Source organism: Alternaria arborescens, assembly GCF_004154835.1.
Source record: "Alternaria arborescens strain FERA 675 chromosome Unknown contig_17, whole genome shotgun sequence".
NCBI classification, from domain to species: domain Eukaryota; kingdom Fungi; phylum Ascomycota; class Dothideomycetes; order Pleosporales; family Pleosporaceae; genus Alternaria; species Alternaria arborescens.
The window spans coordinates 441,103-466,562 of record NW_021167872.1 but is presented as its reverse complement, the minus strand read 5'-3'; the positions used below and the strand labels follow the sequence as shown (position 1 = coordinate 466,562).

The following is a 25,460-nucleotide window of genomic DNA, read 5'->3' as shown; positions in this document are numbered from 1 at the left end:
ACTGCGAGCTGTCGTCAGGTGCTCCTAAGTCACGAGTCTCTTGTCAAAGACCTCAATCGCAATGAGTGATGATTCAGAAAGAGTCAGCGTCCACGGCCGAGTCTTCCAAAGGATTTCCCTTGACGAGAAGATCTACTTCGCACCTATAGCCATCGACGACCGCGAAGAGAGCAGACTGACCGCTCAACATCGCCTTGTAGCCAGAATCTTCGGCGACAGTTTGTTCTCCTCTAGAGTGTCAGTGGAAAACCCCTCTGCAATCTTGGAGTGCGGCTACGGTAATGGAGACTGGGCTGTCCAATGCGCTGAAGACTTTGAGGATTGCGAGGTGCGTACTTGATCATACCATATGCACAATTCAAGAGACCGGCGTTGGTACTGGCCTCGTACCGCTGAGAAGATGTTGACATTCCCAGGTAACTGCTGTCGATATATTCCCTATGTGAGTAAAGGCCATATCCGGAGTCCACCCACAAACAAAAACTGAGCCGACCTCCTATTTCTAGGGATCTCCCAGATCAACCCGAAAACTTAGATCTGGTTAGTAGCGTCCATATACGAACTGAATATGAGGCATGCTCTAACCTGGTATACACAAATTTAGATCTGCCATAATCTCAACGACCCTCTTCGCGATCCCGAACTGTTCCAGGCGAACCATTACGACCTCATACACTCGCGATTCGTGTTCCCAGGTATCAAGACCGAGAGATGGGCCCGGTATATCAGAGATATGAAATTGCTGCTGAAGCCGACAGGTTGGGTTCAGATGATGGAATTCCTGCCTATTATTCAATCCCATAACGGAAGTCTTACGGAGCAGTCTGCCGTGCGAAGATGGTGGCAGTCATATCAGGGCGCTATGGCAAGCATGGATCGTGACCCAAGGATAGGCCGTCGGTTGAAGCAGCTGTTGCTCGATAATAGATACCGAGATGTTGACGTCGAAGTGGTGCAGCTACATATAGGTGGTTGGTCCTCAGGTAAGGCCTCTCTACTGCATCTCGTATCATGTCTCCTACTGTGGCCAGTCGTGTTCTGCCATTCTTAGACCTATGCTCTATTCCACAACAGTGCTGAGAAGTCACGTATAGATCCCGCTCAAGCCAGCCTCGGCAGAGATTCTGTCGCGGTACGTATATCCGTGTTGTAATAGATGAAATTCTGCTGACCGCACGTTCACGCGTCCAGATGATTGGTGACCTGCTCGAATCTCTTGGGCTATGGCCGTTCACATCGACTCTTGGTCGTACAGCCGCAGAATTTGACTCTCTGATGGAAGAAGTCCGGACAGAGCTCCAGAACGTGAGCCTGAAGCTATATATCGAGATGTAAATGACGACTCGTCCCAATTGATGGTGTGTGTGTGTCTAACCTGCTCCCAGATATGTCGCTACGGGTCGGAAAAGCACCCGGTAATGCAGCATGCATCTATTGACGTCGATGTAGGTGCTGCATTGCACTACGGATCTTTCAGATTGCACGAGTGCACAGGGCCGTGGTTGCGTGAGGCGAAGAGGGATGGCCAATATGGTCGGGAGCACGAGCATCTTCCTGTGGATGTCAGAACTGTGTGACGAAGACAGGGTAGTCTACACGACTCCATCGTGTCCAGTAAACATCAACAAGCTAACTCCGAATGCTCAAAAACCAGCCAGGCTGATAAGAAATTCAGATGTCCTCCTAACTCTCACATACATGCTTACAAAGGGTCATAGTAAGGATTCTGATAGCAGCCTTGCTGTCTTCCAAGCAAGCTAATTCCAAGCAAGCTAAGTTCATATTCTCAACATTCGCTGGGTGGGCAGGTTGCGCCGACCGCAACAAGCCTCGCTTCGACGAGGTTGGAGGCATTACTCTATCATGTAGGCGGCGGCTCCCTTAAGGCAACTCCTCGGAGGCGAACGCGTGTTTGTGGCATACTCGAGTATGTCTTCAAGCTGCTGTATCGCCTGATTCGAGCGCGATGGTGGTTTGCTGGAGAGGCTGAAGAGAGTGAAAGTCGACAAGTGACATGCACGATGTCGATGCAGGATTGACACTGGGGTGCTGCTGCGTGTACACGAAGGAGGTGCCGAGGGTGAGAACTCAAAGAGCAGAGAGGGTCAAACTGATGACAAGGGAAGGTGGGGCGACAAGGGACAGGCTATGGGACGCTAGTGGCCCTGGAGAGTGTTTGTTCGATTCTAAGGAAGGAACCATCGTCCAGACCACCTACGTCAACCTTCGAAATCGCTTCTTCACTCCACAAATCGGGGGCGAGAAGCCACAAACACAGTCATCCAACAAGGCCGGGATCTGTTCGGTAGGTTTATTCGGTCTCAGGTCAATTTCCCCGACAGTCTGGTAGCGAAATATGCGCTGCGATGGGGCACTTCTTTGGCTAGACTTCAACGCCTTTGAGACCGAACAGCAGGATACCACTTCGTCAGCATTGGTTCATCTCTATTCGGTTAAAACTCGGTATGCCGAAGCCTTCACTAAAGGCGATCTGTGTTTTCTCTTACTACTAACTCAGCATGCAGTTGTTTTCACCTAAAGCACTACCACGTATTGACGTTGGGCTATCGACTGCCTTGGTCCAATATAGTTAGCAGTATCCACCAGCGTTGACCTACCCAAGACGCGTGCACCGGGGAAGCGGATATCTTCAGGGAGCCTACGCTGAACTAACGGCTTCGTAACGAGACGCTTCCATGCCAGTATTGGCGTGCACAACATTGTCTTGTCGAAATGTCGATTTGCGTTCGGTCTGCGATTCCGACATCCTGGCGATAAGCAGAGTCCGTCCCCAGAAAAAGAAATCTACGACGCCCCATCCTTAGACAAAGCATATAGAGAGAACAGCACACAATAAGACACCATCAAAAGAGCGTAGAACAATCGCTTTCTTCGTCCTCCCCCTTGGGTACTACATCCATTAGGTTGAACCAGGAACTTTGAAATTGAACGGCGCTTACGATACCCTCGCAAGCCGTCCGAAATAGTTTAACGGGAGGCGGCATAACAGCCTTGCGCGCGTAGGCTGGTACATGGCTGCGATCCCGGGATACGCGCGCAGGCTTCTGTTGGATCCAGACCTCGGCTGGGAGCCACAGGAAGCAGAACTCGGCGGTTCCCCGATGACATCCCTCCAGGACGTTACAAACCTCTGAAGCAATGACGACGTCATCGTATCTCTTCAGATCGACTTTGCACCAGACCCACAAGCTGCGTGTTGGATCTATGCATCACGCAATGTCGCAGCAGTCTGATGAACCATCATCGTCAGCTGCGTAGATGGCAGATGCCAAATCGGCCATGGCAAGCTCGAAGCTTTGAGCTGCAATAACTAGAGCACAAGAACAAAAATCGAACGCAAGTAGTCAATGTTGACATGTAGAAGTGCGTGCTATTGGTGCAGCTTTCAATCTCCGGTTCATCGACAACAGTACTCGATCGAGCTGCGCAACGTGCAGACCTTTTAGCCTGATTCCCGACCAGCCACACCCACAAAGCGTATAGCTCCCGCGACCGACATCATTTCCCATGTACAACCGGGCTGGCGTACCCCAATTTCCCCGCGTACCAGCTGCAATTGATCATGGAATATCTGCCGTCCCGAATGAGCCCTATGTATCGGCGGAAAGGAATGGCTAGTGCACTGGATATGTCCCGCCAGCCTCCGCAAATTTAGCGGTATAAGTACTTGCGTAACTCTCGGCGCAAATGTAATCACCGGCAACTAGGCAATATCACAATGGTTTCTTCTTGGTCGATTCGATTGCTTGTCGCTAATCTAGCGATCACTGGCGGAATTGCAGGGGGTTGGCGTGACGGGAAGTTCAAGACGCTGGTGACATTTGGTGACAGCTACACGGATGAGAATCGACTTGGATACTTCATCAACAACAATGGTTCTGCGCCTCCTGTGGCATGGCAGCAGCCGGTGGTAAGTCGAACGTTAGCACAACTTCCTACCTCTTGCTAAGAACACCTAGGGTCTAGCCACTGCTTCAGGTGGCCTTTCTTGGGCTCGTTACGCTAGCATCTACTCCAAGACAAATCTCTACAACTATGCCGTCTCGGGAGCTGTGTGCTCTAACGAAATAACACCACGCTACTTCTCTGCCATAAATGCACCCTTCCCGGACATTGCTGGGTACGAACTCCCTGCGTTCATCGCAGATTCCAAAGCTAGCAACGCGAATGGTACAAAGTTCTTCACTGGAAAAGCCTCCAGCACTGTGTATGCCATTTGGATTGGAACAAATGATCTTGGAAACGGCGCATTCTTGACGGACAGTCAAGTCCCCGGCAAGACCGTCGCAGACTACATGGATTGTATCTACGACCAAATCACACGCCTCTACGAGAACGGAGGCCGCAACTTTGTCATCATGAACCTTGCTCCACTCGAGCTCCTCCCTCAGTACCAGCAGCCTCAAGACGGTGGTCTACAAGCAACACAATTCTATCCCGATGTCCCTGGCAAGAACCTCACCGAAGTTCATGGCCGCATGCAGAACACTGTTGCGGCACTCAATCAAGTCTACAAGTACCGCACACCCTTTGAAGCTGAAATCGACGGACTCTGGGAAGATGCGAATGTCGCTAGTTTCGACGTGAACGCGCTTATGACGGATATATACAACAACCCCGCGAGCTATCTGAACGGGACGGGGGCGCCGCTTAATGTTGAGGGTGTGGAGCATTTGTGCGATGCGCAGGGAAGTAATTGTACGAGTACGGATAGCCCGGATAGCTTCATGTGGTATGATCCTTTACATCCCAGTGAACAAACGAGCCGGATTGTGGCGAGGGAATTTGTGGGGGTGCTTGGAGGAAAGAGTAAGTGGGCTAGTTACTGGGGCCGTTAGTATGAGCATGTGATGAGGGTATAAGAAGATGGGGATCTAATGCTGATACGAGACTATACTACATCTATGCTACAAAAGTCATACACCGCTCTACTCTCTCTTCAGAATCATGATGCGCCATTTCGTGGTTTCCGTCTTGCCATTCCTTGCTATTTCCTTGTCCTTGCACTTGCAAAGAAAAACGACGCCCACTGTATCATCCGAGTGGTTAACGCCTTTTCCAAATGCTTCTAAAAAGAGACGATCTTTACGTCTCGCACTCGACGGAACAGAAATCATTGTTGCTGTGGGTGACCACTAATCATAAGCGCTATGCTATCCCGACAAGAATCCAATAGAAGACTGGTCTTCATGTCTGACGAAGACAACTCAACCAATTCAAATACTCCGACACCACCTCTCCAAGCCCTTGTCACCACCCTTGATCCCCTTCAATACCTCACCCACCTCTTCCAAAGCAACATCGCATCTCACCATCCCAAAAGCGCCAACCTGTCCTTGTATGACCGGCATAATCAAACCCAGGTCCACGAGACCCTCCCATTCTCGTCTCGCTACATCTTTGCCCCAAACTTTGCTCGCTCCGCTACTCGAACTCAGTCCGCCAGCTGCTGACTGAATGCGGGCTCGTGATGCAAGAGTGACATATTCGTCGTAGGCCATGTTGAAGTTGCACGTGTCGGAGTCATGGATAATATCCAATCTTGCGGCAGCGATAAGAAGGGAGAGAGACAGCTGCGAAAGTGAGGGAATGAGGGACAATTTGGAATCCGGAGAGTTGAGTACGTTGGCGGGTTGGAAGGGTGTGGTGGGTGAGAGTGTCGCGGTGGGAAGGAGAAAGGAGGTTAGGATTTGTGGGACGGACTTCGTGAGGTAGAAGGACGGCGCAAGATGCTGGGTAAGGAAAGAGCGCGATGAGAAGAGTTCCTAGTAGATCATCAGCCTGGTCATGACGTCGCAGTAGTGAACTGTTGAGGAACTTACGGATATGTTGGCGTTCCACTGTGATAGCGCATCTTCTGTTGTGTCGTTCTTCTTTCCCTTCTTTGCCGGTGTACTCTTGGTACCGCCCTCTAATATACCTCTCTCTTCGACGCTCAGTTGCTCCGGCTGTATTGACAAACAGGCTTTACATGTTTCCTGGAACGCAGTAAAAGTCGTTGCTAGCCTGAGATGCACATAGCGATGGCTGAAGCGACTCTTGACTCGCTTCTCGAGACTGTTGGTCACGTCGATACGTGTCGTTAGTCCTAGTACCGCAATGGGCGCTTTTCGTGATTGTGCGATGTCGAAGAGATTGTAAAGCAATGTCTGGCGGGGATGTTGAGCGAACAGATCGAACTCGTCCATTACGAAGACGACAGCTTTGGCGACCTCGTCAGTCACTTCGCCAGTCTGTTCCGATGGGTGAGAAAGTAGAGCGAGCAGCGTCGCTAATGTGTCCGCGTAGTTTTTTCCTGGCCCGCTCCCATCCTCTTCGATGTCCATCTCCTTGCCCAGCTGACGCCAAATCTCTCGCAGTGCGATCTTGTCGTCTGTATGAACGAAGCCGTTGAGTCGTACGACATGGTATTGGCCACCATTATCTTTGGAGACTTCAGAGAGGACTTTGTTTACGAGCGCCGTCTTTCCGCTGCCCCGAGCTCCAATGACAAGCATTGAGTTGCCTTCACCAGCGGCGATGGTCTGTTCGACAAGTTGGTACACAGACTTGTACTCATCGTCTAAACCAACCAGAGGTGAAGGACGTTTGCCAGTAATACGGTCCATGACAATTGTCTTTAGTAGATCAAGCTCACGACCAAGCGCCAGGTTACTGTAGATGACAGAGGGCGTGAGCTTCTCTTTCTGAGCTGAAGTAGGCTTATTGAAAGGACTCGGTTCTGTGGGGTCGAGCACACTATCCAGGAGGCTGTTCCCGTCTATATCCATTTCGTCCTCGTCGTGTCCGTTGGCCTGATCTTCCGCATTCGACCAGCGCTCTTCGTCATTGTTGGCGATATGATCAGTGCGGTTAAAGCGTCTTCGTTCACTAGCAGTCAGCTTCCTATTGGTTGTGGGAGAGCCGTCGCCGAGTTCGTCGGCGCTCTCCGGTATGACTGCTTGCTCTCCTACAGGCTTTCGTCGCTTGACCGACTTGGAGGGCGTCGCTGCAATTGCCTCTTCCGACTCTGATTCCAGCGCTGTAGCCTTTTTCCTTGTACCGGTCGCTGGCTTCCGTATCGAGCGTGGCCTCGAGGTCTTAGTGGCCTTGGTGTTGTTCTGCAGCTCATCTGCTTCTTCATCCTCTTCTGCGATAGGGCTAGGCTCTTTCTTCTTCCGAGCACTTGCTCGTGGAGCTGCTGGTTTGCGCGCAGACGCAGCTGGCTTTCGGGCAGCCTTCGCAGGCGTGACAGCATCTTTCGATTCGCCCTTTGCATCGTTTGCCTCTTTCAAAGCGTTCCGACTTGCGACTTCCGCTTTCGTAGGTCGCCCCCTTCCTCGCTTGGGCGGGATGGCTGTTTGTATCTCCTCCTTGTTCTGCGCAGCAATTGGTGTGTTCTCTTTGGATGCTTTCTCTGTCGGTTTGTGGGCTCGGACTGGTCGCGAGGATGCTGCAACGTTCAATGCGCCTTCGATATCATCATAGACATCAATCTCTTCTGCCGCTGCTGCACGCTTCGCCGGTGTGCCGTTTGTTGCGCCCTTGGTCAATCGACCCTTGCGTACTGATGCTGGCTTCTTGAATTCATCCTGTGCAGCGTCGCCGTTCGTATTTGCGACGGATTTGGTCGCAAGCCTGCCAGAGGCTTTCCGTGTCGACGGCTTTGTTGATGGGCTCGGTTCGGTGCGCTCCGAGGTATCGAGCTTTCTCCGCTTAGAAGATCGCGGCGAGTCATCCATGTCGGCACTTGGGGGTGGTTTTGGATTACAGGTTAATAATTGGTTGGTGTCTGTTATTGAGAATGCATCATGGTTGTGGTATGAGGAAATGTCTCGAGGTCGCGAATGCCCTGGTCAAGGCGCGTCAATCCCCAAGTCGCGTCGCGCTAGAATTCCGCTCCTGGAGCGCCCCTGTATCATGCCAAGAGCCGTCCAGCCTAGCTTCTCCATAACAAGAACACCATCAAACATCACATCGGATTATCCTTCAACACTGCCTGTGAAGACATGTCAGATGACGACAGTGCCATCGTCAATGTTGCCATGTGTGCTCCAGTGCCGCTACCATCCATGACTCTTGCGCTTTTCCGACGGCTTCAGAGCTTAGGGCTCCCGAGCCCCACTGAACCGTACATCTAATGCGCCCTACATGTACAATTGAAAAACAAGCTAACATCGCTACTACCGACTCCACCGTGCTACAAAGGATACACATAAGTATGAGTCTGCTGGTACAGCCTTGGGTCTCGAATAAAGACACTCAATGGCTTCAACTCAGAGTACTCAGGTCGACTTGACCACTTACCCACAACAACCCTCTTCGGCTGCAACCACAGACATTGAACTATTACAAGAGAACGACCAATCCCAACCAACTAGCGACAATGGATTCTCACTTCCGCCTACTGATGGTGGCAGGGATGCATGGCTCTGCTTGTTTTCCTGCTTCATGGTAAGTCTCCTGTGCAAGAAATGCATGTCAGACATACACTGACTTCGCAACTCCACCTCTGCAGCTGGAGGCCATGATTTGGGGCTTTCCCTCCTCTTACGGTGTCTTCCAAGAATACTATGCTACTAGTGAGGAGTTCTCTGGCCAAAGCAACGTTGCCGTTGTGGGTACTTGTGCAATGGTATGTCCTAGTAGTTTATTCAAAGACCAAGACTAAGACCTATCCAGGGTATCATGTACATGGATATTGCGATATGGTTCGTTGTACTGAAGTACTTTCCCAAGTTTCGCATTTGGGCCACACCAGTTGGTTTAGTAGTCGTCTGCCTTGCCTTGGGCCTTGGATCACTTTCAACGAGCATAACACACCTCATCATCACTCAAGGTATCTTATATGCACTGGGCGGTGGTCTCGCATGGACGCCAATTCTCTTCAACATCGAAGAGTGGTGGGTACGCAGAAGAGGATTTGCCTATGGAGCTACTATGGCCGGCCTGGGATTGAGCGGGGCCATTCTTCCTCTCATACTTGAGTGGCTGCTACACTCCTACGGATTCCGGACGACTTTACGAGTATGCGCACTCAGCTTCGTGGCTCTCAACTTCCCCATAGTCTTCTTCTTTAAACCTCGCCTTCCGTTGTCTCAAACATCGCAAAATAGGGGTTTCGACCTGTCGTTCTGGACCTGTTCCAACTACCTGATTCTACAGTCCGGCAATATCATCCAGAGCCTTGGATTCTTTCTACCAGCAATCTATCTACCCACTTTCGCCCGGTCCATTGGTGCAGGTAGCATCGAAAGCACTGTCACAATCATTCTTGTCAATGCTGCTGCATTTGTCGGGTGTCTTTGCATGGGAATTGCGACCGACAAGTACCATGTCACAACCTGCCTCATGGTCTCTGCCTTGGGCTCAACAGTCGGCATCTTTCTCCTATGGGGATTTTCCACCTCACTGGCGCCGCTATACATCTTCTGCATAGTCTATGGTGCTTTTGCTGGGTGTCAATCGAGCGCCTGGAGCGCTATCGTCGCAGACACTCAGAAGAAGCGCAGAGGCGCAGATTCTGGCTTCGTATGGGCGTGTCTATCAGCTGGGAAAGGCGTCGGCAACTTGTGCAGCGGCCCGCTTTCAGAAGCTCTGCTACATGCTGGTGATTGGAGTGCAGGTTTTGCGTATGGTAGCGGATATGGAGCACTGATTGCATTCACAGGCGTGACTGCACTACTGAGTGGCTGGGGTTATGCTGCAAGGAGGATCGGGTGGATATGAACTGAGACTCTGGATGCCTGAGGATGCCTGACGTACTTTGGATGCCAATCTTTGCGTTCCGCTGAGCATACGTCACACATCACGCCTTTACCACATGCCAAACACCAGGCAGGTCTCCCGATGCTCAAGTAAACGATGTGACTGTTACAGAGCATACATGGTCGGGAGGTGTTTGCACCAATCAGCTGGTGATATTTGGTTCTTGGCGGCGAGTTACGCGTACGCATGAAACGGACCCACAAGTACCATTATACGCGATCGACCCTTCCGTGCCTGGCATCAGCATCTCGACCTTTCTCTCGAAACATGTTGGTCTCTCTATGCAATCTATCCATGGCCATCGCAGCCTTGCTTTTATGCTGATTACCGGCTTGGCCAATGCTATTCATCTGTTCACAACGCGCCTATGGCTCGCACAATAATTCTATTGGACCGCAAACGAAACTACAGAAGTGATCGGCATGAATCCCGTACTATACTCTCCGAATCATGCTTGCCAGATGGGACCTGTCGCTAACCCGCAGAGATTACTCTAACCCTTCGGCGCGTCTTCGCAAAGGCTTGATCGATCTTATCTGTAACTAGCAGGTCGCACGTGCGTTCTTCTCCAGCAATGTCAAACGACTGGGCTTTCTGGGGCTTGCGGGAACCAGGTTTTAGATGAACGAGTTGTTGATCACGACTGGAAATCTCCGGACGAGGATATATACCCTGGATTTGGCCTCATGTTGGATGGCCATCAACCAGTTCTTCACAGACAGTTGTCTCATACACTCTCTTTGGGCAGGCCTTTCTTCGCTCTTGTCGTCATTCTCTAGATATCCTAGCGGTATACATACATTCTTTTGGCTGTGCCACCATCTTTGCTATCAACATCGCCTGTCTCGATCCGTCTCAAACACTTCTTCTACATCTCGTATCAAAGACATCACTATCAAGATGAAAAACGCCGTCATCCTCGCCGCTCTTGCGAGCACCACAGCGGCTTACCCATTCAGCGACTACCTCGACGCCATCTTCGGCACCAAGGAGTCCCGTCATGCTCCTCCTCCAGAGCTGATGCCCGGTTTCGCCCCAATCGGAACCGGCACAGCATCTGGCATTCCTTTCCCTACAGCAACAGGAGCATTTCCCATCGACGGTATGCCACCTGTCCGCCACCGCGTCCGCAACTTGGCTATCGACTACCAGCTCGCCCCAAGACAGGGCCCCGGAGCCGGCAGCGCGCTACCCAGCTTCTCGTTGGCGGAGCCCACAGACGGTACTCCCGCTCTGCCTACAGAAACGGAGGGAGCCTTCCCTGGCCTTCCCACAGGACTCCCCACAGGCCAGCCTGACGCTCCATTCCCATTCCCAACGGGTGGACCCGACATGCCTTCCCCTACTGGCGGCTTTCCCAAGCCCCCTGGTGGACCTGATATGCCTTTCCCAACCGGTGGCTTTCCTAAGCCACCTGGTGATGGTCCTTCTCCATCAGACCTTCCTTTCCCAACCAACCTTCCTTTCCCCATGCCCACCGGTGGCTCTCCGTTCCCCTTCCCTGGTACCGGCATGCCTGGTCTGCCCACTACAATGCAGACTTTGACTCGCGGTCCCCAGCCCACGGGTATGCCTGAGCTGCCTGGTTCAGAGAACGGCGAGCAAGGACCTGGCGATGACGCCCCAGGAGGCTTCTTCGATTGGCTCAGTAGCCTGTTCGGCGGCGGCAAGAGTGAGATGAGCTCTTAGAGTCATTGCTTCCATCACGTCTACCCGAGAAAAGGGAACGTGGTGAAGAAAGGATGGAACAGTGTGTACGACTAAGACGTCTTGATGGCGCGACATTTCAATTCTTTCCACATACTTTATACACTCACACTTGATCCCAAAACATAGAGAAACAACAATGTACGCCATATGCTTGTCTCAAAACCTTTGCACATGCAGTGAAGCTCTCAAGACTCGAAGATAGTACGCCCTATTCTATTTCGAAGACATCTACTCAAAGTTATAGATAAAGATCGTAGTGAAAAAAATTGATCACCACCGTTGAGGGTAGTGACCGGGTATCTTAGAAAGCCATATCCTACACTATGCTATTGAACTTTTTAGGTTCCCGCACCATATCTTTCGTGACGGTCGTCGGGTTGAATAGACGCCTCCCAGATGCTTGTGCATGATTGCAGTGCAAATTGTAACCTTTTCCTTTCAATGCCAACCATAACCGATATACGCCAAAGAACAAAGAACTAGAGATTCGCGCTTGTTGAAATGAAAGAGGTCTGCTGAAAGCAGGAGCTCTGTGGCGTAACATGTTGAACACCAGACTAGGAGCGGAGATTTCTTAGAAGAAGACTCATCTCAAATTGGTCTTGGCGTGTTGAATGCAGTAAGACCTGGAGTTACGGAAGCCTAGTTGGACATTGCCAGGCTTCTCATGCCGTTGGTGACCTCGACAGCGGCTGCTTTGGCAGCATCAATTAGGCTTGGATTTTCCTCCTTATGGGGTTCAGCTTGCTCGCCGTTCGTGCCGTTGGTGTGGCTACCGCCGTTGACTACCTTTGTCGTTTCTTCTCCGTTTGCGCTAGGAAGATCAACGCTGGGGTTGACCAGCGGCTTATCCATGTCCTTGACTTCTAAACCGTCGAAGATGGGGAAGATGCCACGGGTTGCGTGGAAGTCGTTGTGTACTGCAAACAAAGCATTAGTAAGAGAAATGTAAGTGTAATCGAATGTACTTGCCGATATTCAGTAGGTACCAGGTGTCTACGACGTCCTGGATCACGTAACGCGATGGACTGACACCTGCATGGCAGTTTGCCCATTGCTGTCCAAGGCGGTAGAACTCGTCCTTCCAGGCGAGGAAGCTCACTGTTTCAACAATGGTTGGCTGTACGATCTCCTTGCCTGGGAAGACACCCCATGTAACAGCGTTCGGTCCTTCGTTGGGAGCATTTGTCTTCAAATCGCCATCCTTATTCACAGCATAGTAGGTGAATTCAGGATCGCGTTCGAGACGCGTGATGATCTCAGAGATGTGTTCCGGAGAGACGAAGACCTCCAGGTAAGCCTTTTGGTAGACATAACCATTACGCGGGCCCCAACCAAATACCGGGTCTGAAGACTTGGCTCCATTGACAGCAGGTTGGGAATTGATGGTCAGGAATCCACGGCGGTTCAGATTGATCAGATCGTCCTGAATAGACCCAGCTTCGGTCGTAATAGGCTGTTCGCTCCACGGCAAAGATTCGAGCTTTCCTTCCATATAGCGTACGAAGAGTTCGGATAGATCTCTGATCGACATTGGTGTGCCCCATAACTTGATGTTCTGCTCGTTGGTACCCTTCAGACCGATGCCATAAGAATCCAACTCGCCAAAGGCGGGTGAACGCGAATCTCCCCAGCGACCGTTGGGGAACTCGTCCCAGTCTTGTGTGCGGGCAATGTAGGATCGGTTGCGGTTGCGCCAAAAGATTGGTCGTACGTTCTCGTCTCGTCGGTTGAGCGCCAGCGAAGGCCGCCATGGAAGAGGCTTCTCTAGTGGTGACTCGGGGTCGGGTAGGAGGTCTAGCTCTTCAAGGACCATGCGGGTGGCTTGCGCGAGATTCATAGTGTAGCTATATAGGTATGAGAAAGATCATCTTCTCGTGACGAGGGGACGACTTACAAGTGCAGGTGTGTGATACCAGCGTCAATCAGCTTCCGACACATTTCGGCGACTAGATGTTTGCCGACTTCACGCACTTCGACGTCATCGTTCTTGACAGGCTCCAGGGCCTCAGTCCAGTCCTTCGGGATGTTGCATCTCGTCCATTGGGCCCTCCGTAGGAACGCGGCATGGGTGTGGATGGGCATGATGCCGGGAATGATGGGAACGTCGATGCCCTTGGCACGAACCTTCTTGACCCACTCAAGGAAAAGATCAGTATCATAGAACATTTGTGTAACAATGAATGTTCCTCCGGCATCAACCTTCTCCTTGAGATGGTCGATGAGCTCGTCGACATCGTCATTGTCGTCGCTGCCTTCGGAGTACCCCGCCACACCGATGTCGAAATGGTTTCCGTACTTCTCCTTGATGTAGACGACGAGATCTTTCGCATAGCGGAAGCCACCTGCTGTTGCCTCCCACTTCTCTCGCTCACGTGGCGGGTCTCCCCTCAAGGCGAGGATGTTGGTGCAGCCGGCATTGTATGCGTCTCGGAGGGCGTCGTCGAGCTTGGACTTTTCCATATCGGTACATGTAAGATGCATGCAGGTCTCGAGGCCGTAGACGGATTGTGCGACCTTGACCATCTCGCAGGTCAACTTGGAGTGGCGGCCACCAGCGCCCCAGGTAAGATCGATGAATTGCGGACCGAAGCCATGCATGCGGTCCATGCGGTCGTAGAGGTTTTGAACTCCCTAGATGAAGTCAGCGTCTCGCTCCTCGTGTTGGGGGTTATGAGGGTATCGTTACCTGCGCTGTCTTGGGCGGAAAGAATTCGAAGGAGAAGGTCGGCTTGCCCTCCTCTCTCGCCTGGAGGAGTTTCTGAGAGATGTGCATGGCGGAGAAGTATAAGACTAAGTAAAGGAAGAGAAGAGAGGAAAGAGAATCTGCGTCAATTCTTCGCACCGTTAGTGAGAGGACAATATGAGGAATATGCACCCCGCGGTGAGCTCAGGGCGGGATATGCAAGGATGCTGCGTACTGCGGTGTTGACCCCCCACGAGCTATCCAAAGTATCTTTTGCGAGCCCAGCGATCTGCGAGTGTCCGCGACATGTACCACTGTTCTCTCTTGCTGTCAGTCAGTGAGCGGGAGGGTTAGTGATGCGTTGATGTGCAGTTTTCCTTAGCGGAAGGTCGACAGTAAAGAGGTTAGCGCAGTACGGAGGAACAATCGGAGCCTCGCCAAGCAAGGCGCATTTTCGGCGACGAGCCATGACTACGCTGCAGGTGACACCAATTGGAGAACGCGTGGCTATGCGTGACATGCGGTAGACGCGCATCATTCACAGAAGACGGTGAAAGCACTGCAGCAAGTCGCAAGTCGCGAATCGTGCATAATATAATGTGGCATTGCATGTGGTGATGGGATGTGGCATGAAAGCCCCACAAACGTGTCCGTCCCACACCTGTCCCCTCCACCGATGACGGGTTTGCTTTCCCATCCCCGGGTTTACCCTTTACGGTAACCCCGGATCATCGTAGTTGCGCAGCTCCAAGACATCTCATTTCTGGTACATAGTACTTGTAGAGTGGCTGCTGGCTAGCTTCCACTCTCTCTGTACACACATACACGAACCGCCGCTGCCGCTGCTATGCCGCCCATCGCTCGACCCCGCCGCCTCGTCGGCGTCTCGCTGAAGATGTACTTCGACCTGCCCAGCACGCTCTCCTACATTCGCGGCGTCTTGCAACTCGACGGCGACGCCTGGAACGCGCGCATAGATCTCTTCGTTATTCCCGACTTCGTCTCCCTCACCGAGTCTGCCCGCATCCTCGAGCCCTCGTCCATCATCCTGGGCGCGCAAGATACCTTTTGGGAAGACAAGGGCGCATACACAGGCGAGGTCAGCCCACTGGTGCTGCGCCAGGCAGGAGCAAGGATAGTAGAGATTGGCCATGCTGAGCGCAGAGCCGCATTCGGCGAGACAGACGAGACGGTCGCGAACAAGGCTGGTGCAGCAGCAAGAAACGGCTTGATACCACTGGTGTGCATTGGCGAGAAGACACATCACAGCGTCGCATCGGCAGCTGTGGGTGCAGCTATACAAGAATGTAAACCTCAGGTCATGTCAGTGCTGGCTGCAGTACCGGACGACACCGAGGTGATACTGGCTTACGAGCCTGTGTGGGCCATTGGCGCAAAGGAGCCCGCTGACCCCGACCATGTTGTGAATGTGACAAAAGAGCTTAGGAAGATGGCTGCTGGTAGGACCGGGACCACGAGGATTGTCTACGGAGGGAGCGCTGGGCCCGGCACCTTTGCCAAGATTTCCGAAGGCGTCGACGGCTTGTTCTTGGGTCGGTTTGCGCATGATATCAAGAATTTGAAGAAGGTCATTGAAGAGGTGGGCGGGGCTTGAGGGCCTCGGAGCATCATCACATACCGTGCTGAAGCTCTCAGCTTCTTTCTGTGCATGGAGAAGAATCACATTCGGGACGGGGTGACAGACTGAAGGTTACGGCCGGAAGAGATTACTTATCTCCTCGGCATCACCACTGGCTTTGTCATGTGTACATGCTATATGAAGAGCACGACGTCCGCAGGTACTATCATTGGTATTTGCTACCAAAGTACTCCTTCCCATCTACTGTGAGAGCACGTTCAATACTTCTCCAATCGTCAGCTCTCTAGTCGAGGTTGCATCGTGCTTGACTGGTGTGGAACGCATGCCCTCCGCCATCACAAACTTCATCTGATCATCGTTGTACATACTCCACTCAACGCTACCATCTGTACCTCCCTTGATCCTGATGAACTATCTCAAACTCAGTATCCAGCACTAGGCAGTGGCGGCGATTTCTATGCCCATGCTGAGCTATGGTATTCACGAAGATCAGGAGATGCCAAAGACAGAAGAGAGAGTTTTGAGCGATCAAACATCCGGAAACACCGACGATCCGGATCGCCTGTCGCTGGTCCATCAGCTTTCGGCATCTCGACACTGGAAAGCACCGAAAACCTCCGAGCACTGCCGGCATGAAATCCTCAACTCCTTATGCACCACGCTATTGAAAAATTGTGTCTCTTTACCTCCTAGACCAACGTGACATGGCTTTTGATTGGAGCGTCGTGTTACATTCGTCGATTTCTGATAGTTTGTACGCAGCAGGAGAATGTTTTGTGGAGCAATTGCAAGAAGATGTGAGTTTAGTGGACACAATTCTTCATCAGAGTGGAAGTTACTTCCTGCGATGCCATCTTCCACAAAGCCCGAATGCTAGAGAGGGGTGCGGCATACGCCGCTAGTATGCTGGGTTGCGGTCCTACTGGGATGTTGACGGTTCGGGACCACGGAAGATGCGGTCTGCGTTTTGGACAGCTGGCAAACTTGCCTATTGCTGCCTACGAAGTCGCAACAGTGCGTTAATCGGAACGATATGTGGAAAAGACTGTGCGATTTCGGGTCAACCGGACTTTCTTTACGAATCTGAATGGAGCCAGCAGCACCCAACATTACGAGCAGAATATCTTGTATCAGATGTCAACTCCTACTCGCTTCCATCAGGAACCCGGCTTTTGCGGATGGTACCTAATTCCCGAGGCTTTACCATGGTCAACTGAATTGGGTTAGACATCATCATATGCGGAATGTCTCCGTCGCTACCATTGGACTCTTCCCGATACGTTGTCGGATGAGCGCAAGCTACTCGCCAAATACCCTACACCTGGACGCGAGTCACACTAGATTCTTATGCCATTATGCGCACCTCGGTATTGAAACGCGGGGGCTGAGGTCTATGGGCCTTTCCTTGCATTTCGGCGCTACGGGAGTGGCTCATCGATCATAAGTTGAACATACGACCAACACACGACAGCTTTGCCGCACAAGGCCGGACTATCTACATTCTGCACTGACTCGAGTTAGTCGGTCAGATTGTCCCCGTTGTATAAATCTGCAACCTCCACGATTGCAATATTACACCCCAGCATACTCCAGTGACGTTGGTGCAACCTTGCCGCAACCTTGTATTATCTCGATTACCATCCATGAGATCGCAAAATGAAATCTCATGCATATCTTTGAGATGCCGTGCGCGACATGACGTTTGGAAATAACGCCTGCACCACTCATCCGGATCTAGCGTTCTTAGCACGTTTTCCCCGCAAAGCCAACCCCATTAGTGACGGCCCGACGATCATTTAGCTCCAAAGTCTAGGCTCCGCACGCGTCCCCAGCATTCGCGTGCTTCATCTCCACTCGACTCCGCAGAACCGATCTTACGTCCTGGGGTTGCTGATCCCTTACTGGTTGTTGCTGCATCGGGTCATGATCACGTTGTGACTTTGAATGTGTACCATTGCCATTGCGACCGTTTTGGGTATTGGGGTCGGCGAGGTCTTGTCAATGCGGCGAAACTAAGAGTATGTGAAGAGTTTCACAAACAAACATGATGTTTCTCGTAGCGTCATTGACATGAATCTGACCTCCTCCACCTGTTCATCCACAGGTTCGTCATTAGCCTCATGAGATGCTCAGACGGTATCGGTGGTGGAGTGTCCAGGGCGTACAAAGTAACTGCACGAGACGCCACTGCTGTTCCTAGGGGATGCATCGGCAGGGAAGCCACGTCCGCAGCTAAGGAGGCACTCCTCATGACTCCGGCGAATCAAGACTTGGACGCTCCCCAAGCTCTAGCCTGGGCAGATCTGCCCTCCCGCCAATTCGACTACGTGCATCAAATACAACGCGGAACCGCAGCGGTTGGCCCTCAAACTCTTGTTCTACCAGGGTGGCCTGGCTGCACCTGCCACATAGTCGGTGATGATCCCTTGCTTTCGTCCGCAGCTACGCTTTCTTGGAATTGAAATCCGTGCCTCAAGGTTTGCGGAGCACTATTGTTACCTACACTCTTAATGACCATTGTGTGCTCCCTACATCAATCCTATATCAACCCTACTCTCCGGTTCCCTAGCCTTCTATGTCACGTTACGAGACTTCAACATCTACTACCACGTCCTCGACCGGTCATCGTCACTACGATACCTCTAATTCTAATAACAACTCCAACGGAAGCGGTCTCTTTGACAACCACGTCGCGTGTATGACTTCCAATCACGATCACAAGTACGCAACGAACGACGCCCACCTCGGCGCGACTACAGCTAGAGACGCAGAAACTCTATCAGCTGGATCAACTGCGAGAAACGAGTCGACAACTAGAATGATGGACGGGCCCAACGCTTTGGAGAAAGACTTCTCTCGGCAAGAACGTAAGGCTCTCTTGTGGTACACACGTTCATCTTTAACTAACACTCTCTAGCTTACGGCAATGGATATGGCGGACAAACGCACCTCGACGCCTCGGTCGATTCTGGTACTGCATTGCATCAGATCCGAACAGCGGGTAGTATCTCGATCTCTCCAGAGCTATTTGAGAAACTATATCTGTCACCACCGAACAAAGTAAAAGGAGATCTGCGGAAGACATTCGGTAACCCGACGCCTCTGTATGTTCCCCCTGCATATACACCTGAAACTTCGAACGCTGACTTTGGGTAGCGCTCTCATCGGCTTCCTGTTGTCCTTGCATCCTTTGAGCATGACCCTCATGGGATGGCGTGGTGCTGGTGGAAGTGGAGCAGCAAGCACCGGATGGTACTACTTTGCAGGTGGTCTACTCATGATTCTCGGTGGTCTTGGTGAAGTACGTTGCTCTCGAAGCCTTTGAAGACTCTCTCTGACAACTGATACAGTGGATTCTTGGCAATACCTTCCCCTTCGTTGTCTTCTGTTCTTTCGGTGCCTTCTGGCTCGGTTTCGCTGCCACACTCCAACCCTTCTACAACTCATATGGCGCGTACGCCAATGCGAACGTCGCAGGCAGCACAGGCCTAGAATCTGTTGGCTTCAACGTCGGTCTTGGTAAGTCACCCAAGAAGAGATGCAGAAATTCGATTCTGACCATTCTCACAGCATATTTCCTCATAATGATGGGCATTCTATGCCTAGTCTACCTCATCTGTTCCATCCGCACGAACTTGATCTTCTTCCTTATCTTCTTCACTCTTGTGCCCGCTTTCGGCCTTCTGGCGGGCAGCTATCTCCAGGCTGCAAACGGTCGAGCAGCTCTTGCTGCCAAGCTTGCTGAGGCTGCTGGTGCATTCTGCTTCGTTACCTGCCTCTGCGGTTGGTACATCTTCTTAGCCATTATGCTGGCTAGTGTCGACTTCCCTTTGGATCTTCCTCGTAAGCCCGCCGTACCCCAATTAGCCATTTGTTCGTACTAATGTGATGCAGTTGTCGATCTTTCGAGCGTAGTAAAGGGCGCCAGCGAGAAGCGCAAGGTGGACCACATGGAGTAGATACCATTTCGAAGAGGAGCACTCGAATCGTAGGAAGTTTTAGGAGACGAATGTGTCATGCTGATGGTCGAAAGACCAATCGCGGATTGAATACCAAATCGAGGCCGCGCTATGCGGACCAGATACTCGCGGTGGAGAAGTTCTTCGTAACCTCTGTGTGGGCGAAGCTTTTCTTTCGCTTTTATCATACAGTGGTAAGAATAATAGTTCTCAGATTCATGCAGGAATTAGTAATTATGCAAAATCGCAACCTTGTAATTCACAATCCATTCTCGATCTGTGTTTTAGGGGAACTTTCGCTACGATGCAGGAAATGGTTGTGTCCCTTGATTCGCATCGGGTTTGTCTGAAGCGGCAAGCGCAATCCGCCGTCTCTATCCTGCAGGCTCCATTCAGAACAACAATTTGTACGAGTAACAGAAATCGGAAAACATGAGACGAGCGTGCCACGGAGGGCATAATATCGCAGCCTTGTTCTGGTTGTCGCCGAGTACTGCATGAAACTCCATGTAACAGAGTTGACAGGTCTGACACTTCGTAACGGGATTGCGGGTCTCTCGACCGGCGCTTTTCAGGCGAACATGTGGTGCGTGCGTATACATATAGTCAACTGAACTGGTGAACATGTATAGTACTTTGTGTACTAATATTTACGACTTCTCAACGACACCTACTTTCGATTACGCTTTAATACACTACGACGTCACCCATTATGATTTACCCGGTGGAAGTAGACCGCATGCAGGACACACGGCACAACACCACCACATCGTCCCGTCCGCGGAGGCGAAGTACCTCATCAAGTCACTCCTCGCAGTCGCAAAACTTCTCTCGTCCTCACCTCCAACCAATACCCCGAAAATCCACTCCAGAGTCCCTGCCCCTAAGAAACTCATCCCCAATCTCACATCAAACAATCATCGTAACTTCAAAGTCGCATTCGGCCAACAGCAAAGGTCACCTACCCGTACGATCCCGTTCAAGAAGACCACCCAAAATGGCAACTTACTTTCTGACGGGGGCCAACCGGGGCATCGGCCTGGAATTCGTGCGCCAGCTCGCTGCAAAACCATCAAACACCATTATCGCAGGCGTCCGCTCCAAATCAGGCGACATCTCGGAACTAGAAAGCCTGAACAACAACTCAAACATCCACATCATCGAATGCGATGTCAGCTCCCTCGATTCTCTCTCCAGTATCGAGTTTCGCGTCGCAGAGATCCTCACCAAAACCGGTGCTAGCCTGGATTTCCTCTTTAATGTCGCTGGGATCAACGCAACGAGCACCGATACAAGCTTGACTCTTGACCCAAAGAGTCTAAACGAGCACATGCAGACCAACGTTCTGGGCCCTGCCAAAATCGTCGAGAGCCTGAGAAAGTCCCTAGCGAGAGGCGCGACCGTCCTGAACATGAGCTCGGGATTAGGTAGCTTGACGGTTGCGACAGACGTGACGAAATGTTGTACCTACAGCATGAGTAAGGCGGCGTTGAATATGTTGACATTGCACCAAGCGAAAGATTTGAAGGCGAACGGGATCAAGGTCATTTGCATGGATCCTGGTTGGGTGAAGACGAGAATGGGTGGAAAGGGTGCGATGATCGAGGCCAAGGTTAGCGTGGAGAGTATGTTGGATGTGGTGGCTGGGCTCAAGGAGTCGGACAGTGGGAAATTCTATCGATATGATGGCGCGCCTGTACCATGGTAGACGAGAGGATTACTAGGTACGGAACCGTGACGGCACTTGGGTTGATGTAAATACTTGAAGACATCATGACATAGCTTGCGAACCATATATTGCTCAAGAATATATCACGAGTGAAAGAATGATGCAGAACTTCAGAAGAAACAGTGATATGGGGCATACTTTATATTGCATTCAAAGCGACAGTACATTGTAAACCTCTGGCTCTGACTCTCCATCAGGGTGTGCAGCCAAAACAATTTCGCCTTTCATTCCGCTACAGGACACAAATCATAGTTTCCAGCGCTGTTATTACCCCACCATTGTGGGAACGGAATCGCAGGCCCTCCAGCACCAAAGACAGCAAATGACAGAATGAACAAGCAAGTCAGACTTGCGCCATCGAAGGCACCTGCGATCAGGTAGGAGTAGTCCCTGAAGATGCGCGGGCGGTAATTGCGAAGGTAGAATTGGGTGAAGAAGCCGACAATTGTCCAGCTAAGAATCACGCACGTCTGACTTTGGTTGTACGGAATGTAACCGGCGAATTGAATGAACTGAGGAAAGTTGATCTCGCGGAGGGAAAAGTTACCGATACGCGGGACGAATCGGACTAAAATACGGTGCGCGAGGACGATAGCGGCGCCAATGACAAGACCCAGGGGCACAATGGAGTAAGTCTTTCCTTGCTTGTATAGGTAGGCGGCGAGCGCCCAGGTCGAGGCGTTGGTGTTGTACGACTGGATGGTTGCGCCGCTCCACGATGCGTTGCCGTCGGTGTCAGCTAGGAGGTGTTTGTTGCCTGTGACGATTGAGATCATGACGGCGTAGTTGATGAATCCACCCAAAACAGTGCCGTAGATTTGGGTCATGAACATGACGCGAGGAGGGATCTTGAGATATTCGCCCAATTTCAGATCCATACTGAGCTGGACAGCACTGTTGATGACGTTATGCGACCACGCTGCGAAGTACATGTTTCCAATCGGGCGTCCAGGCAGGATCAGTCCAGCAATGACTTTGGACAAGTTGTTGGTTGCAATACCGTTACCAAAGCGAGCATAGAGCAAGGTACTCTGATCTCTAGTCAGCCAACATCATCGATCAACATGCTTCGGGTAGAAACTTACGAATGGCGAAATGATTGTCCCCATTGCCAGTGCAATAACATAAGCCCAAACTGGGAGGGTAACGTTCTCTTTGATCACAACGACAAGGCCCAGCACGAAGCTAACAAGGAGTACAACAAGATACCACCATTGCGGCGCATCCTTGTAGTGCTTGGCCATGTGCGCGTGGTGGGGATCATCAAACTTTCCTTTCTTAGCATCCTTGAACGCTCTGACTGTATCGCCACCCCAGAAGAGAACAGTATGAGCAACCAATGCGCCAATCTAAGGGAGATCAGCACCCGATTGTGTATGTTAGAGGTAGAAAACTCACTGCAGCATTAGCCATGAACATGGCATAGGCAAAAGTACCCGTAATTCTCGGTAGACCGTATTGTAGCAAGGCTTTCTCATCGAGAATGCCATCAATGAAGACGCTTTCGCTTGGATACTGTTTGCCATCCTGGGTCAAGAGACGTGTCGACATGAAAGGAAGACTCCTTGAACCCCAGGCATTACCGTAGTAGATACCAAGCATGACGAAGAAGCAGACTATGAATCCGGCTGTCTGATGCAGCTGGAACTTGAGCGGGAGTGATGATTGAAAGGAGGTGATCTAGATGGGGGTCAGAATTTGTAAAGTACAAATTGTGGAGAGGGATTACTCACGTATTGCCAATCGAACGAGATGCTGAACCAGCCTAGACCCTCATTATTGGTAGCTCCACCGAAGAGGTTGGTTAGTATAGCTGCCTTGGACCCAGTCGCATGCATAGCAGCCAGACAAGGGATCGATACGGAGTTCAGCCATGGGAATATGTAAGCAGGGAAGAACTCGTAGACAAACATGCCAGAGAATGCGATCCAGAACCACCGGAGTGGCTTGGAGTCCTTGACAGTCTGCCAATGGAGACCCTGGAGCACCTTCACCGTGGGAAGACTACTCCAGTAAACTGAATCAACGTGCCAAACACAGATAGGACGCATTATACCACAGATACCATAGCCGAAGAGTCCAATAGAGATGGTGCTGAAGATAACAGTGATGGGACTCAGAGGCATGTCGTAGAAGAGGTCGGATGCCGCGAAGACTTGACTGCTAGGAGCTGCGATCGACGCAGAGGTTGCAGTGATTGACGTGATGGCGTGCTCCTTCAGATTCCACTCTCCGTAGTTGAAAAACGACATTATCGTGATCCATAGGGGTGTCTTGCCAACTCCGCCCTTTTCTCTCCACCGAGCCTCGAATTTATCTCCACGTGGTAGCAGCTTGACCCATCCTCTACCGAGAAAATAGGCCATAAGGACGATGAAGGTTCCTTGGATGGTGATCAGGGTGGGCTTGAACTAGAGTACATGTTAGCCTCTGCGATCCATGTATCAGGACTGTAGACGTACCTGGTAGATCTGATATACAACGGCTTGGAACGCGGACAGAATAGAGGCCAAGAAGATACTTCGAAAGGTCACCGCAGGTACGAAGTCATCTCTCAGGGGCAGTAGGTGAGCAGCTGCGTCAGCGCCAGTAACGATGATATGGTCTTCACCATTGTCGTCCTTCTCTTGCTCGGACGCATCGTATTCGGGAAGGACTGCCTTGATCTCGGGCTCCAGGGCAACCTTCTTTTCGACTTCTCCGTCATTGACAGCAAGGCGATGCTTCTCGTCGCTGAAGGCGTTGATCGCTTCGTGGCTGGGAGGACTGATCGCTGTGCCCCCAACCGCATCGGGCTGGCCGAGAATCAACACATCACCAAGAGGATTTGCAGCCATAGTTGCGCGTGGTAGATCGTTTGATTCTCACTTCGAGGATAGAGCGGCGTTTCTAAAATATACATATGATGCTTCTAGTGCAAATGCGTTATCGTCGTCCAACCATGTGTGATCGCAGCTAGGTTGCGCGCAATAGCACGCCAGATAAGGCCCCTGTTCCAAAAAGCCGTATGGAAGCAGTTCCTAAGTTTAAAAAGGCAGGTGTGCTATACAAGAAAGCAGCCGGAATCAAAACAGTATCCAAGGGCCATGCGGCACGACGTTGGTGGGGCGAGAGTCCAACTGATTGTGCGACCTATGGACCTTATCACCTGCTCTTCTCGCATCAACTGGGATCTAGAACATCCGGCACATCAAGATTGGAGTCTACAATCATGCCGCGGGCGAGAGGCAACGAATAGAACAAGGGCTGTACTGTCCCGTGTCGGAGATGGCTCTCTGAAAGGAATTATCTATAGTCAATTGTGAGCACAGCATGGTGGCGATCCATGAGAAGCGAATGCTGGTGCGATCAAACTAGATGGCATCATTCGCAGACACGATTTCGAATGCACCCGGGTGAAGGGTTTGCCGTGCTATGACCGCGCGGCAAACCAATCGCGGCCAGACTTGATGTCGCCGAACCGTACTGCACTCTATGAGAATCCATCAGCGATATTATTACGGAAGTTGTCCATCTCGTGCGATTGGGGCGCCGGGTGTATAGCGATGTTCTTGAGCGCGCGACGATAAGCGTTGCCAAGTTGGTGGCGCCGTCTTGGTCAAGCTTGTCTACAACAAGATGGACCCCTTCGTGAGTTGAGGCATACGCAAGTGGGCGGCGTTTTTGCGAGCAGCGGAGTCGTAGCTCATTTCGTCGAGCAACGTGGTTAAGGCCGCAGTAGCACCTCGGTGGGGAAAGATAGGCTGCCGGTCTTCCGAGGTCCTGTTATTGTGCTTCCCCAACGACACAGCACACATGTGTTGACAATGTCGACATAAAGGTTAGGGTTTTCCAGTGAGTGTAGGAGAGACGAAGTGTACTTGCGCAAGGGGTTAGGTGGCCTTATACTCAGTTCTAAAATCTGTGCTGACGTTATGCTGACAGCTTGGCGTCTGACAGCATGACTCATGTTGAGTGAGAGGCACTACTTTTAAACATTGGATGGCTAGAAGACAGAATCAAAACCAA

At 51.4% G+C, this 25,460-nt stretch overlaps 10 protein-coding genes across 10 annotated transcripts; 7 read left to right on the top strand and 3 right to left on the bottom strand.

Moving 5' to 3' along the window:
* Positions 1 to 61: 61 nt before the first annotated feature.
* Positions 62 to 1,335, top strand: AA0111_g7596 (hypothetical protein; the record flags this gene model as incomplete). Its single annotated transcript, XM_028653949.1, has 6 exons — positions 62 to 328; positions 417 to 442; positions 507 to 540; positions 605 to 983; positions 1,095 to 1,132; positions 1,192 to 1,335. 6 exons carry the CDS (start codon positions 62 to 64, stop codon positions 1,333 to 1,335), a joined length of 888 nt encoding a protein of 295 aa, XP_028504857.1.
* A 2,404-nt stretch (positions 1,336 to 3,739) lies between these two features.
* AA0111_g7595 (hypothetical protein) lies at positions 3,740 to 4,859 on the top strand (the record flags this gene model as incomplete). Its single annotated transcript, XM_028653948.1, has 2 exons — positions 3,740 to 3,931; positions 3,981 to 4,859. 2 exons carry the CDS (start codon positions 3,740 to 3,742, stop codon positions 4,857 to 4,859), a joined length of 1,071 nt encoding a protein of 356 aa, XP_028504854.1.
* Positions 4,860 to 5,237: 378 nt separating this feature from the next.
* On the bottom strand, positions 5,238 to 7,742 carry AA0111_g7594 (hypothetical protein; the record flags this gene model as incomplete). The annotated part of the gene is made up of 2 exons (XM_028653947.1): positions 5,238 to 5,786; positions 5,844 to 7,742. 2 exons carry the CDS (start codon positions 7,740 to 7,742, stop codon positions 5,238 to 5,240), a joined length of 2,448 nt encoding a protein of 815 aa, XP_028504855.1.
* Positions 7,743 to 8,265: 523 nt separating this feature from the next.
* On the top strand, positions 8,266 to 9,729 carry AA0111_g7593 (hypothetical protein; the record flags this gene model as incomplete). The annotated part of the gene is made up of 3 exons (XM_028653946.1): positions 8,266 to 8,454; positions 8,519 to 8,635; positions 8,683 to 9,729. The coding sequence occupies 3 exons, from the start codon at positions 8,266 to 8,268 to the stop codon at positions 9,727 to 9,729; spliced, it is 1,353 nt and encodes a 450-aa protein (XP_028504860.1).
* Positions 9,730 to 10,668: 939 nt separating this feature from the next.
* AA0111_g7592 (hypothetical protein) lies at positions 10,669 to 11,457 on the top strand (the record flags this gene model as incomplete). Its single annotated transcript, XM_028653945.1, has 1 exon — positions 10,669 to 11,457. The coding sequence occupies one exon, from the start codon at positions 10,669 to 10,671 to the stop codon at positions 11,455 to 11,457; it is 789 nt and encodes a 262-aa protein (XP_028504861.1).
* A 663-nt stretch (positions 11,458 to 12,120) lies between these two features.
* On the bottom strand, positions 12,121 to 14,254 carry AA0111_g7591 (Methylenetetrahydrofolate reductase 2; the record flags this gene model as incomplete). The annotated part of the gene is made up of 4 exons (XM_028653944.1): positions 12,121 to 12,398; positions 12,508 to 13,325; positions 13,376 to 14,112; positions 14,168 to 14,254. The coding sequence occupies 4 exons, from the start codon at positions 14,252 to 14,254 to the stop codon at positions 12,121 to 12,123; spliced, it is 1,920 nt and encodes a 639-aa protein (XP_028504858.1).
* A 757-nt stretch (positions 14,255 to 15,011) lies between these two features.
* On the top strand, positions 15,012 to 15,779 carry AA0111_g7590 (hypothetical protein; the record flags this gene model as incomplete). Its single annotated transcript, XM_028653943.1, has 1 exon — positions 15,012 to 15,779. The coding sequence occupies one exon, from the start codon at positions 15,012 to 15,014 to the stop codon at positions 15,777 to 15,779; it is 768 nt and encodes a 255-aa protein (XP_028504859.1).
* Positions 15,780 to 18,339: 2,560 nt separating this feature from the next.
* AA0111_g7589 (hypothetical protein) lies at positions 18,340 to 19,723 on the top strand (the record flags this gene model as incomplete). The annotated part of the gene is made up of 6 exons (XM_028653941.1): positions 18,340 to 18,631; positions 18,682 to 18,868; positions 18,921 to 19,065; positions 19,115 to 19,283; positions 19,335 to 19,607; positions 19,659 to 19,723. 6 exons carry the CDS (start codon positions 18,340 to 18,342, stop codon positions 19,721 to 19,723), a joined length of 1,131 nt encoding a protein of 376 aa, XP_028504991.1.
* A 997-nt stretch (positions 19,724 to 20,720) lies between these two features.
* Positions 20,721 to 21,431, top strand: AA0111_g7588 (hypothetical protein; the record flags this gene model as incomplete). Its single annotated transcript, XM_028653940.1, has 1 exon — positions 20,721 to 21,431. One exon carries the CDS (start codon positions 20,721 to 20,723, stop codon positions 21,429 to 21,431), a length of 711 nt encoding a protein of 236 aa, XP_028504990.1.
* Positions 21,432 to 21,676: 245 nt separating this feature from the next.
* AA0111_g7587 (hypothetical protein) lies at positions 21,677 to 24,289 on the bottom strand (the record flags this gene model as incomplete). Its single annotated transcript, XM_028653939.1, has 5 exons — positions 21,677 to 22,483; positions 22,538 to 22,801; positions 22,851 to 23,132; positions 23,186 to 23,863; positions 23,915 to 24,289. 5 exons carry the CDS (start codon positions 24,287 to 24,289, stop codon positions 21,677 to 21,679), a joined length of 2,406 nt encoding a protein of 801 aa, XP_028504983.1.
* Between the last annotated feature and the right edge of the window lie 1,171 nt (positions 24,290 to 25,460).